We start from the raw sequence: 13187 nt of genomic DNA on the forward strand, positions 1-13187 counted from the left end.
ACGCAGGAATCTGTGACAAGGCTTTGGAATGGACCACCTCCTTCCTCTTCGGCAGAACCCAGAGAGTCCGCCTCCCCCTCTCTGTTCCGAAGCCTCCGAGATCATATGCGGCATACCCCAAGGATCATCCCTCAGCCCAACACTGTTCAATGTCTACATGGCACCACTCGCCTATGTCGCCAGACTGCACGACCTCAACATCATCTCCTATGCCGACGACACCCAGCTGATCCTCTCCCGCACCAAGGACCCCCTCACCGCCAAAACCAACCTCCAGGAAGGAATGAAAGCCATCGCCTGGTGGCCGTCCGCACTGGGAGCAGCAGCAACACCCACCGACCACGCACACAACCTGGAATTTATCCTCGACTCAACACTCTCCATGACCAAGCAAAAGTCAACGCCGTCTCGTCCTCCTGCTTCAACACCCTCCGCATGCTCCGCAAGATCTACAGGTGGATCCCCACCGAAACAAGAACAACGGTCATCCAGGCCCTCGTCAGCAGCAGGCTGAACTACAGAAACGCCCTCTACGCAGGAGCCTCGGCCAAACTCCTGAAACGTCTACAACGCATACAGAACCCCTCTGCTCGCCTGATCCTCGACATCCCGTGCCACAGCCACATCACACCACACCTGAAAGACCTGCACTGGCTTCCCGTCAACAAGAGGATCACCTTCAAGCTCCTCACCCACGCACACAAGGCACTCCACAACACCGGACCGGCATACCTCAACAGACGACTCTACACCCCGAACCGACAGCTCCACTCCGCCGACCTTGCCCTCGCCACCGTCCCCCACATCTGAAGAGCGACCACTGGCAGCAGATCGTTCTCCCACCTCGCCGCCAAGACCTGGAACACCTCTCCATCCTCCTACGGCTGACCCAGGACCTACTAACCTTCAGGAGGCTTCTCAAGACCTGGCTATTCGAGCAGTAGCAGCACCCCTCCCCCCCAGCGCCTTGTGACCCTCACGGGTAAGTAGTGCGCTTTACAAATGTATTGATTGATTGATTGATTATAACCACTGGAGACTTGAATGTGCACACGGACAAACTCACACATCACAATGTCAATAATCAAAAGAAAACACCTCACCGATCGCTCTTTCTCTGCATTCTTGCCAACTTAGCTGGAGGAGCCCTTGACAGCCAAGCAGCAGCCTCCATTGTTACCCTAGAAACAAGTTCCCTTTGGCAACACGTCTGTTCCACAGTGAGCTCCTGCATGGGCACTAAGACTTTCTGCTTTAATACCTTTCACTCAACCTGAGGAGAAGTTCCTAGAAACCTCGCCCCCTTTCTTCTGTTACGAAAAACTGAGCTGACCGTACTGGTCTGTGTCAAGGTAAAGACAGAAGCTGGCCAGGTCCGTGTTTTTTGGCTCCGAGACAGAGCTGTACATTCCACACATTTCTCTGGCAACAACAATCTCTGCTCTCAAAGGTATCAAGCACGCATCCCACACATTGAACTTGAATAGCCTAAATAATTTGAGTTTTAGGGGGGGCCTGCCTGTGTGCGCAAAGCTCAAGCTAGACAGAGTCAGAATTCAAGATGGCATGAGGGCATGTCAAAGCCAATAGTAAGATCTTCATAAAACTTCCCAATGTACAACACAATGCACATTTGTGCTCCACTGCTTATAACACTACACTCCTAAACCGAGAAGTACATTCCACACCTTTCTCTCTCTCATGCTTTCAACTGCACATCCCTCACGTTCTGTTCCTGGCAAGGCTGTTCTGCTCTGTGAAAGCACTCCCACTCTGAAACTACAAGGAAACACAAAAGAAATCTTCGAGGGAAAAAGTGCACATGCAGGAAACATGATGTCGTACATTCAGGAAAACACCAAAAGTTAATTAAAATAATGGTAGTCAAAGGTCATCATGTGGTCCCAATACATGGGAGTGCCTCTGGCACTATACAGTCCCAGGGGGCTGTGTGTCTCTGGAGGTGGTTGGAGAGCCAGGGCATCTTCCTAATGAAGAATCACCTAACCGGGTCCCTGGAGGCCAGAGCGGATGAACTGAGCAGACGTCTGCATCACAAGGTGAAACAGCACGTCTTCCAACAGTAGGGAGCACTTTGGATATATCTTTCTGCCACCATTAAGAACACACAGTCTCAACAATTTTGCGCTTTGGAGTTTCTGCAAGAACACCCATTAGGAGATGCATTCCAGCTGGAATGCAAAACCGGATTCTTGTATGCCTTCCCAACTCGGCCTCCCCAACCCCAAATTCCAAAGAAGATCAAGAACTCCTAATGACTCCAGTTTTGACTGGTAAAGTGTTGTACACAGAGCTTCTGGCCATGACCATCTGTCCTCCTATCAGACTATCACTTCGCCGGGACCTCCAGTCTCAGCAACAGGCCAGATTCTACATAATCTACATAGTCCTATGTGGAGATTGAGTGGTGGCGATTTACTGGGTTTGATGTGCCACCTGCCGTGTTGAATGTCATGCTTACTAACAGGCTCCCTTCAACACAATCCATTTGTTCTAGGCTCCGGGAGTAATTTGTAGTCTGGTGTGGTGTTCGCAACACTGACCCTTTATAGATAAAGCTGTTGGATGTCCTTTTCATTTGTGTTGCCTATAGCCCAGCAAGGCCTCGCAGTGGGCACTATAAAAAATTATTTGTCTTTGCTTTTCGGCCTATCTACGTTGCTGGACCAAGTGTCCCTGTTCAAATCACCTTTTGTGATGAGATTTATAAAGGAGTTGAGTTTGACACTCGCATTTCTTTACAAGCTATTTGTAATTCCATGGTGAGACCTTAACTTGGTCTTGGTATGTCTTAGGTTTCCTCCCTTAAAATCAGTGCGTAGCTGCTCGCTGCATCTCCTGACCTTGAAGTCTGTCTTCCTCATTGCAGTTACATCAGTGTGTCACATGAGTGAACTTCAGGCACTTTCACTGCAACTGCTATACACTAACTTCTTCCTCGACAACATGGTGCTTCTGACAAAAAGCCTTGACTCCCTTCCACGATGGGTAATCGATCACTCTTCCAGCGTTCTCTGGTCCCCCTCAAGTGTTTTGTGAGTTTTTCTGGAGCAAAGAGAGGCAATGTGGTGTAGAAGATTACCTTTCTGAAGTGGATAGTCCTCTGCATTACGATCTGCGTTGAACTGGCCAAGAAGCAGTCTCTGGAAGGTCTGCAAGCCCATTCCGCCAGGACCAAGGCTGCTAACACTGCCTTGGCACGTGGAGGGTCTGTTCTTGACATCGGTCAGTCCACCACGGGGGCGTCATTGCATAGGTTCATGAAGCAATATTGCCTTAACAGCCAGGTCCAATTATTGAAGCCAGTAGTTCTCTAGGACTCATTTGAAAAACACAATTAATTACAGAGCATAGCAAGTTAGATAAGACAGTGACAGCTTATGGTCATACATAATCAAGTTTAGTGTGGTACAGAAAATAGGCCCTGGCACCAAATTAAGAGTAGCTCCCATTAGTGAGTCAGATAGATAAAAAGGTGGCCCACATTTACAGCTGTTGGGCATTTTTGAACTTGTAAGGAAATGCTGTACAGGTGTTTTGCAAGGTATGGGACAGTGTATGCATTTTTCCTTGCTGCAGGCAATGCTTTTTGGTAATAGCAGAGAAATCAACACGAAAAAGCGGCACACCAGACCATAAAACAGGCCCATAAACAGCCAAAAATCCAGTCCACAACTGTCCTATCAGACCAGCAGTTGGGGCACTCTCTGATTGCCTTCTAGGCCAGCTCGACCCTGAAGACAATGATGCTAGCCTCTTAATCATCAAAGAGTTTTAATTTCAACAGTTATAGTTAAAAAGATATTATATACTAAAGAACAAGTGCTCCGTTTCTTTTATGTTCAAAGAAGACAAATAATAACGAAAGTGAGTAAAAAAGTGTATAAACATAAAACAAACAAACAAGAAACACAATGTTCAATCCAATTCCGCATAATCTTTTTAATTCAGTGTAAATGAGCTTTTTTTGTTGTGATGTCAACATGCTTGCGTCCTTGTCTGCAAGATAAAAGATCTTCATCAGAACTCAACTAATTGTGGGACACCTGGAACATGTCTTAGATGAGAACAATAATTAAGTAATGAAGGAGTATTGAGGCTAGTACCATCGATTTACATGGATGACACTTGCAAAATTGGGTAGTCGGTCTCTCCTTAACCTATGCAAAACAACCCCAAATAGTGCAAAGGTGCCAAACCCCAATGTAAATTGTAAGGCTGCTCACAGATTATAAGCCAAGCTGTAAAAAAGAGGTGTTGGAGATTTTAGGGAAATGTGGAGGAGCAAATTTTAATTTGAATATGAAAACCTAAATATAGTACTCACTGCTCCAAGGAAGAGAAGAATAAGAGACTGAACATGTTAATAGTAGAAAATAAACAATAGATTATAGAGCGATGGATTATTATCTGGGGTCAGTAAGGCTCTAGGAAACAATTTGGTACAACACTTACCCACGTCCTCTCTGTTTTTTTTTTAACCATATTTTATTGGCATTTGTGCTATAGCAATTCATACGTATACTTATAATGGTTCAATCTTGGCGTACTTTCCCCCATAACCTTTTTATAACAAACTATCCCCCCTTGAGTTGCTTGCTAATAGGCGGAATCTGGAAAGTGTGTGCAAAGAGATGGTCAGGCTTAAGGGCCCTGGAAAATGGTTATTGCCTTGCTGTGTCCTTCAGGTGCGCGGGGCAGGTTGCTCCACTTGCCCGTCATCTGGGTCCAGTGTTGCCACCCTCGGAGTCCAGGTCCTCTCTGGTCGATGTGTCGCCTCAGCATTATTGACAGAACAACAGAAGTAAGTATTGTGAATGATGAAGCACAATGCTCAAATCGCCAAAAGCGAGCATATTCCCAGCTAAAGGTGTTCGGATCATTGATGGAGAGGCTAGCACTACAGTCAGCACTGTCAGGCAACTCAAGGCGCTCACCAGCATCCAAGAAGAATGAATCCTTACAAGGCAGAGTGTGTAGTAAAACTATAAACGATGGAGGGACCCGCCGTGCATTCAACAATGTCAAGCAAATCAAGGAGCACACAGATATCCAAGAAGAATGAAAATCCTCTCAAGACTAAACATATAGCAAGAAACTGCTCTGGTGGTGCAAGCACACGGTCAGCAGATGCCTCTGAGGGATGGAAAGAGGGAAAGCCTGCAGCACAGGCCATGAGCGTTAGTTGGGGAAAAAAACTCGGACACATGCAGCATTCACCATTTATTTAAAACTTGGCCAGCAGCTCCAGTCAGGCAAACTTTGTGAAGAAGATTAATGTGATTCAAAAGAGGCTGTAATTACTGCATAATTAAAAAATATTGGAATAATACCCATCTGCAGTTGCTCTATGTTTTTTTGGAAGTTAAAGAATCAGGTAATGAAAATACAAAAAATACCAGTTTGGGAAAACGGGTATCTTAAAGTCAAAGTCCCATTGTTCACTGGTAACAAAGGGAAGACATAATCAACAAAAAAGACTGGTCAATATAATCACATATAAAGTACAAACATAGTATTCACAAATATTCGAAAGTATTAAAAACACGACTTTTCACGTGCTACAAAATTATGTCTGGAAGAGGTACATGCACTATATCCTTTTCATCAGGGAGGGTTCCTCACATACACTCACAGCCTTTGGTAGTCATCTCAATAGTATACTCAATCCTTTAAAATGTACTTACAAATACAGTTACAAGACAGTTTCCTTACCTTACTGTTAAATGTGTGGATAGTAAACTATTAGTATTGAGCACACTGTAAATAATTTTTCATTCTCCATGCCAGTGGGCAGGGAATGGGTACAGACAAGAAACGTACATCATGGTGCATGGGTGGCACTTATGTGCGACTCGACTGCATAACATGCGGGGCGGTTTGAAGTTAATGCAGAGCCACACGACCGTAGATAGCAGCGTGCAGGGGAAGTTCTTTTACCAAAAAACTCTGCATCCAGTCTAGCACCTGGAGGTGAGGAATCTTCAGTTAGGTAGAGTTCACCATAAAGAGCATTACTGAAGGTAAGTAACTTGTTCTGTTAGTGAAATTTGCTAAGCCTATGCATAAAACATTTCTGCAGTTTGGAGATTCTGCACAAAAAGAACTAGGGAAAATATGCACAGAACAGCTTTATAAATTGTGCTTTTTACTTGCATGTGCCTAAATATTTTTTGAATTGGATGGAAAGTTATAAATCACTGCAGTGTGTAGCTGTATGACACATCTGGAGATTTACAATTGTTTGGGGGCTGTTAGTCCATTGTATAAGTAAAGAGTTGCAGGCATTTAAAGTATAACATGGCTAAAGAGTGACAATGTCGGACATAGAATATATAAATTTCTTCTCTAAGACCTCTTTGGATGGCTTTTCAGAAAATTGGTGAGAACAGTTGGCACTACTTGCTATAAAATGTCTTTCTGTGGTGACAATTAGGATCAATGTGATGTGATTCCTAATATGTTACTTATTTCAAGTGATAGCGCATGTTTGAATTGTGGAGATGCTCCTAGAGAAATCATAGAATGTTAATCAAATCGTTGATGCAAAGCATGTGTTGACCACTAATCAAACATATCCTACTCTCACGTTGTCAGCAGACAAACCTAAATATTACAACTCATGTGACATACTATCGTGTGCATTGACTATTGATTCCTTCAGAGATGTAAGAGTCCCTATCTTGTAAATTGTTCTTCTCAATTACTTAACTATACATCTAAATGACAAAACCATTGTAGATAAGGAACTTCTAATTGATTGTTCCTTTTCCTTTTTTTTCTAGTAAGCCAGATGAGCAGGACTATCTCTATGCAGTATATTCCAGAATCTACAATGTGCCTGATGGCTATGACATGACATTGCTTTGTCACCGCATAGAGCAAGAATATAAAGTAGGGCCCTTGGGGCTCAATCGAGAAGCAATCATGCGAACAAGCACAGATTTAAACACCAACATGGTGATATACACCGATGATAATGGATATCAAATGCAAAAAAGGCCATTCAAACCTTACGTGAATAACACAGTCGCCAGGGTAAGTAAATATGATTCATCAAGGTCATATTGTTTCCTGTTTGCAGCACTGAAATTGGTGAATGATAATCCAAACCATAATTTTGCCACATCCTTTTTAGGTTGAGCGTGAGCCATCGTGCAAGTGCTGCTCTGTGAAGAGCTGTGGTATTTGAGTACGGAGAGAAACTTCGCCCACTCCCCCGCCCTTATTTTCATTGGCTTGTGTGTTTGTCCTTTGTAAATGCTGTCTTCTGATTCATTATGAGGCTTGTTAGTCCCTCCTTAGTACAGCCATGTCGTCATTTGTATCCTCTCATGGCCACTGGCCCCTTTACTTGATTGTTACATGGTACATGTATTATATGCTTCGTGCACATGTGGCGTCACGCAGCTTTGTCCGTGCCTTCTCCTCTCCTCCCCCAACCCTGGCCGCCCACCCGTTGTCCGTGCCTTCTCCCTCCTTCCCTATAAATGTCCATGCCGTCACCCCCCTTGCCCTCCCTCCCGTTGTCCGTGATGCCAAGTTGCCAACAATTTGCAATGCAATAGCTCTCGCGTAAATTGGAGACCTATTGCAATGCAACTGCTTGTTTTATATATTGGTGAAAGCTCCGCAGCTCTTCCAAAAATAAAGTTCAATACAAATCATGAGAAAAGAGAAGAAGCATTGCCAAAGCGGCTGTGGAGACTGTCAGATATATTGCATTACCAATGCTTGTTGTCTATGACGAGCTATGAAGGCAAAGTCAGGTGCAGTGCGTCATTTGACACGCAGCGGTAATGAATGATGCAGGCACATGCAGTTCCTTTAAATATGTAAACAAGTCAATGGCTTCCTTTGTTTCCATAACCATCAGCTGCTCACGTACATACACCCCGGGGCTTGTCAGCGCACAAAGAACTAGTAAGTCCGGGAAATACCATCAGTCGGAAAATACTGAACCGTATGCCCCATGACCAGACTGTTTCCCTCATCTCAGGACTTAAAAAAGCGGGTGGAACACCTGACGACCGTTTCACAAAGATCAAACCGAGGCACGAGCCCCCAGGAAAACCAGATACTACTGGCAAATAAGCAAAACCTTTTAATGCAAAGCTTACTTCCTGTGCAGCCTGGAAACATGAATTACAAATATAGGGCTGGGATTATTGACAAGAGCCAGGTAAAGCGCCCCGTAAAATGCATCAAAGTCATCGCTTGCCCTAGATGGCACAGGCCCCGTTAGCATCTGTCAATCTAATGATGGCAGAAGGGCAACACCCCTAATTACTCACTGCGGCTTATAGGAAAGGATGGTCCACCCAGCCGCAAAAATACAGGTATGTAAATCAGTGTACGTGCCCAGATGTCTTTATAGAACCCAGTGCAGGCATTTTAGTTAATTTGTGAGTGCTTACAGAGATGGCAAACACGGACACTGGGACCACAGAGAGACCTCCACAGAGAGACCTCCAGCAAACAAATTTCCATCCTTGTTTAACCAGTCTTTCATCCTTTTAAGGTCGATAAATAAGTACCAGTGAGCTAGCTAATAAGCTGTGTTCAGTTTGCGTTGGGTGCCATTTAATTAGCTGCTATTATTATTATTTAGATTATTTACCAGAAAGCGACATCACTCTGATTCAATATTCCTCCTCCCATTACTAATTGCAGTTGTGAGTCTCTGCCTCACTCTAGGCACTTGTATCAAGCAATCTTTCTTTTATTTCTTTTACATCACACTGCCCCTTTAGCTACTAAAGGCAAATAACTGCACAAATCATCCTGTGGTAAAAAGCACTCCAACCCTGACCCAGTAGGGTGGTAACATGATTAATGGGGCAAGGAATGTGGAATCAGAGTAATGCTGATTACCAAAGGTTAATTCTAACCCTTGAACAACATTCAATCTATAATGTCTCACAAAAGTGAATTGAGGTGCCCTGCTGGCTGCTGTACAGATAACCGTCATGGTGATTCCTCCCCATTGAGCCCAAGAGGCAGCGAAACCTCTAGTTAATCGCATCTGAATATTTTCATGATGAGGAAGACCATTTTTAACATAAGCTGCTGAAATCCCTTCCTTTACCTATCAACAAAGTCAAATAGAAAACTTTTGCACCTTTATTTGCCTGAACAAACTTTACAAACAACCAGATTTTCTGAAATTGGTAGATCTGGACAAACAGACTGACTGCCTTCACCACATTCAGTGTATCATCAGTGTCAAAATGCAAAACTGGAGGAACAATCTCTTTGGATCTGTGTAAGGCAGAAATTACTTTTGGAATGAGCTGTGGACCCAATCTTAAAACTATACAGCCTTCAAAACATCTAAGATGGGAAGGACAGCATAAAAAAGAAGTTAACTCATCACTACGCCTAGCAGTTGTTATGACCACTTAAAAAACACCTTAAACTTGAGAAACTTCAGTTGGACTGCCTCCAAAGATTCAAAACGTTCGACTTTCAAAGAACCCAGAACCAATAAAAGATCCCAATTTGGAAAAGAAATTCTAATCTCAGGCCTCAAGATGTCAACACCTTTAAAGAACCTGCAGATCCAACCTTCAATTTCAGGCAAAGACCGTCAAGGAGATTTAAATGCTTTGATGGACGCCAAATGGAGTCTTAAGGTAGCAGCAGAGCATCCTTTATCAAACCCTTCAATGCGGAACATCAAACAGGAGGTAAATCCTAAGCCTGACAACACTTTGTGGAGGAGGACAGTATAAGCTTTTCTAACTGAGTCTATCCTTGAGAATGCTTGTAGGAAAGTGGGTTTCTGTTGAGTAACCCCCCACTTTTTGCCAGACTACTGATGCTCTTTTTCTTGGTGTACCCTGAGTCCCTGCCAGTCAGGTTCCCAGGGCCTGTGTTCTTTCCCCAAAACTAACCCAATTGGCATCTCCGGCCACAGGTCTGCCCCTGGTAAATGGTACCACAGGTCAGCCCATGGTAAATGGTACCACAGGCCCTTGTCAGCAGCAGGCTGGACTACGGCAACGCTCTCTACGCGGGAACCTCAGCCAAACTCCAGAAACGACTACAACGCATACAGAATGCCTCTGCACGCCTCATCCTCGACATCCCCCACCACAGCCCACGTGAAAGAACTGCACTTGCTCCCCGTCAGCAAGAGGATCACCTTCAAACTCCTCACCCACGCTCACAAAGCACTCCACAACACCGGACCAGCGTACCTCAATGAACGACTCGCCTTCTACATCCTGAACCGCCAGCTTCGCTCTGCTGACCTTGGCACCGCCCCCCGCATCCGAAGAGCAACTGCCGGCGGCAGATCATTCTCCTCGCCGCTAAGACCTGGAACACCCTCCCCATCCGCATGGCTCAGACCCAGGACCTGCTGACCTTCAGGAGACTCCTCAAGACCTGGCTGTTCGAGCAGTAGCAGCATCAGCGCCTTGAGACCCTCACGGGTGAGTTGTGCGCTCTACAAATGTACTGATTGATTGATTGATTGTGACCAGGGACTTATTGTGCCACCCTTAGAGGCCCTGTATCTTTACACACACTGCCTTTGCAGGCTGCGTGTTTTGGTGCAGAACATAGTAAAGAGTCGACATGGCACACATCCCTGTGTCATGCCTACAATCCACTGCCCTGGGATAGATCAGTCACCCCTCTAGCTGGATACCCAATGCCAGTGGTGAGGGTACGGGTGCATGAGCCCTGTACCCCTACAGTGTCTAAGTCCATTCTTAGGCATTGTATGTGCAGTGCTGCCATTAAGAGTATATGGTGCTGGGAGCTTGTCATTACGAACTCTACAGCACCATAATGGCTACACTGAAAACTGAGAAGTTTGGTATCAAACTTCTCAGCCCATTAAACCCACACTGATGCCAGTGTGGGATTTAATGAAAAATGCACACAGAGGGCATCTCAGAGATGCCCCCTGAAAAACGACCAGCCTCTGGTGAGTTCCCTGACTGGTACACACCAGCCTGCCAACACAAGACATGTTTCTGGACCCCTAGGGTGGGAGCCTACGCTCCCTGAGCCCAGAAACAAAGCCTTTCCTGGGTGGAGGTGTTCACACCTCCCCCAAGCCAGGAAGAGCCATCTGTGGCAGGGGAGCTTCAAAGGCCTGGCAGCCTTTGTAAAGTGACCCCCAGGCTCTCCTGCTATCAGGAGCAGGCCCCCTTGCTGTCTCCCCTCCCTTTCGGCGGGAAGGCGGTGGGAAAAACTAGCCAGCCCAGGAGGTATGCCTACCTCTGCCAACTCAACCCCTCAGGTGGGGGAGGCGAGGTGAAGCCCGCTCTCCAGTGCTCGCCATCTTGCAGATGGCAGACACTCCCCAATCAGGACTAGGGATGGTGCTCACTCCCCCACGTGGGGTGAGCACACCAAGGGTGTAGTCACCCTAAGGTCAGTAGCTCATTGGCTACTGTATCAAGACCTCTAAAACGCTCCCTAAATACAGTATTTAGGGAGCAGCCCGGAACCAAGAAGAAAAGAAAGACGGACAGACGTGCAGAGCTAACAAGAGGACGACCCCCACTGACTTGGCCCCAGCCCTACAGGCCTTTCTCCCCTCGAACCTGCTTCTGCAAAATCCCAGCGTGTCCTGCAGCCAGCAACCTCACAATCCCCGGAGGACCTACCTGCCTTCACTTCAAGGACTCTATCTCACGAGAACACCGAACATGCAGCTTCTGGTGCCAGCCAGAGACCGCGAATCCAGCACACTCTGCACCCGCCGACCCCGGCCCGAGCTTGAGTGAACCAACATCACGAGGAGGTCCCCCCAGCGATCCTGACCCGAGATCCAGCGACTCCTGACCTGCCTCAAGCCTCCAGATGACGCCTGCAGCCTCAATCCAGAGGACCCTCCCTACCGCGACCAGAGCGGGTAAGAAAATCCGACGTCCCAAGGCACCCCTTCACCCGACGCCCCACGGCCTTGTGTGCCCAAACCAACAGTGCCTAACCAACCCACGACATCCCAACTTACCCCTCGAAGTGGGGGTCGCACCCAGAAGATCCTCGTCCCCGAGCCTGCAGTGTTTCTTTGTCCTGGAGGTTCTCCATTGGAAACAACAGGGCACCCGACCTCAAAACAGCACCCTGCACCTGGCCGCCCTAGTGCCGCTGAGGGTGCTACTTTGGTCCCACAACTTGACCTGAGCTTAACCCTAGGAGCTTTGCTCCCACAACCCAGTGGCCTGCTTGCCAGCAGCCACCAACCGGAGGCCCTCTATCCCCCATTGGATAACATTGGGCCTCAACACTTTACACCCAGCCGCCCTAGTGCCGCTGAGGGTGCAACAACAGTGCATCACTGACCCTGGGAGACCCCTGAGTCTAACCCCAGAACCTTAACTCCCACAGTCAATTACTTACCTGTGAACCGTTAACCTGTTTTCTTTCCATAGGATAACATTGACACTTTTTCGCCAAAAAGTTTCTAAGTGTGGAGTTTTGAAACCTAAAAATATTCTTTAAAAATCGCACAAATAACCAAAACCCATTTTCTCAACTGTTTTCAGGAAATGTACCAGTGCTCAATCTGTGTATCCAGCACTGAGTTAGAAAAGTAACGTGAAAAGTAACATACCTGCAATTTATTGTCGAAGCCCATTCATGTCAATGTACTGCTCCAAAGAGTTTCTAAGTGTGGAGTTTTGAAAACTGAACATATTCTTTAAAAATCATGCAAATAACCAAAACGTAATTACTTACCTGTTTCTAGGACCTGTCCCAGTGCTGAATCTAGGTATCCAGCACTGAGTTAGAAAAGTAAGGTAAAAAAGTAACTTACCTGCAATTTACTGAAAACGCCTATTCATTTCAATGTACTGTATTTGCTAAGTGTTGCATGCTCCCCTGTAAATCAAACAAAGTACAATTCCTATTGCATTTTTCAACTGCTCTATATCCAGTAACGTATTACTGAAAAGTATTTAATGCTTACCTGTACCAGGCTTGCTTGGTTCTAAAAATAAACAATAGTATATTTTTATACAAAAACAATTGGCCTAGAGTTCAGTTCTTGAGTGTGTGAATTCATTTGCTGGCTGAGTATGTACATCAAATGCTTAACACTGTCCTCTGATACTGCATTACTACTCGACCAAGCTACCACTTTAGAGAGTAAGGTTCTATATAACTTTAACCTCTGCCTACCTCTGGAGACTCTTGAA

At 45.8% G+C, this 13187-nt stretch overlaps 1 protein-coding gene across 1 annotated transcript in view; it reads left to right on the plus strand.

Moving 5' to 3' along the window:
• The window catches only part of MAN2B2 (mannosidase alpha class 2B member 2), a 389507-nt gene that overhangs the window by 294210 nt on the left and 82110 nt on the right, over positions 1–13187 (plus strand). The window contains exon 13 of the mRNA XM_085642446.1: positions 6807–7059. Coding sequence (XP_085498572.1) covers positions 6807–7059 — 253 coding nt within the window. The remainder of the gene's footprint in view (positions 1–6806; positions 7060–13187) is intronic.

The sequence above is a fragment of the Triturus cristatus genome, chromosome 2_2, assembly GCF_964204655.1.
Source record: "Triturus cristatus chromosome 2_2, aTriCri1.1, whole genome shotgun sequence".
In the NCBI taxonomy this organism is placed as follows: Eukaryota; Metazoa; Chordata; class Amphibia; order Caudata; family Salamandridae; genus Triturus; species Triturus cristatus.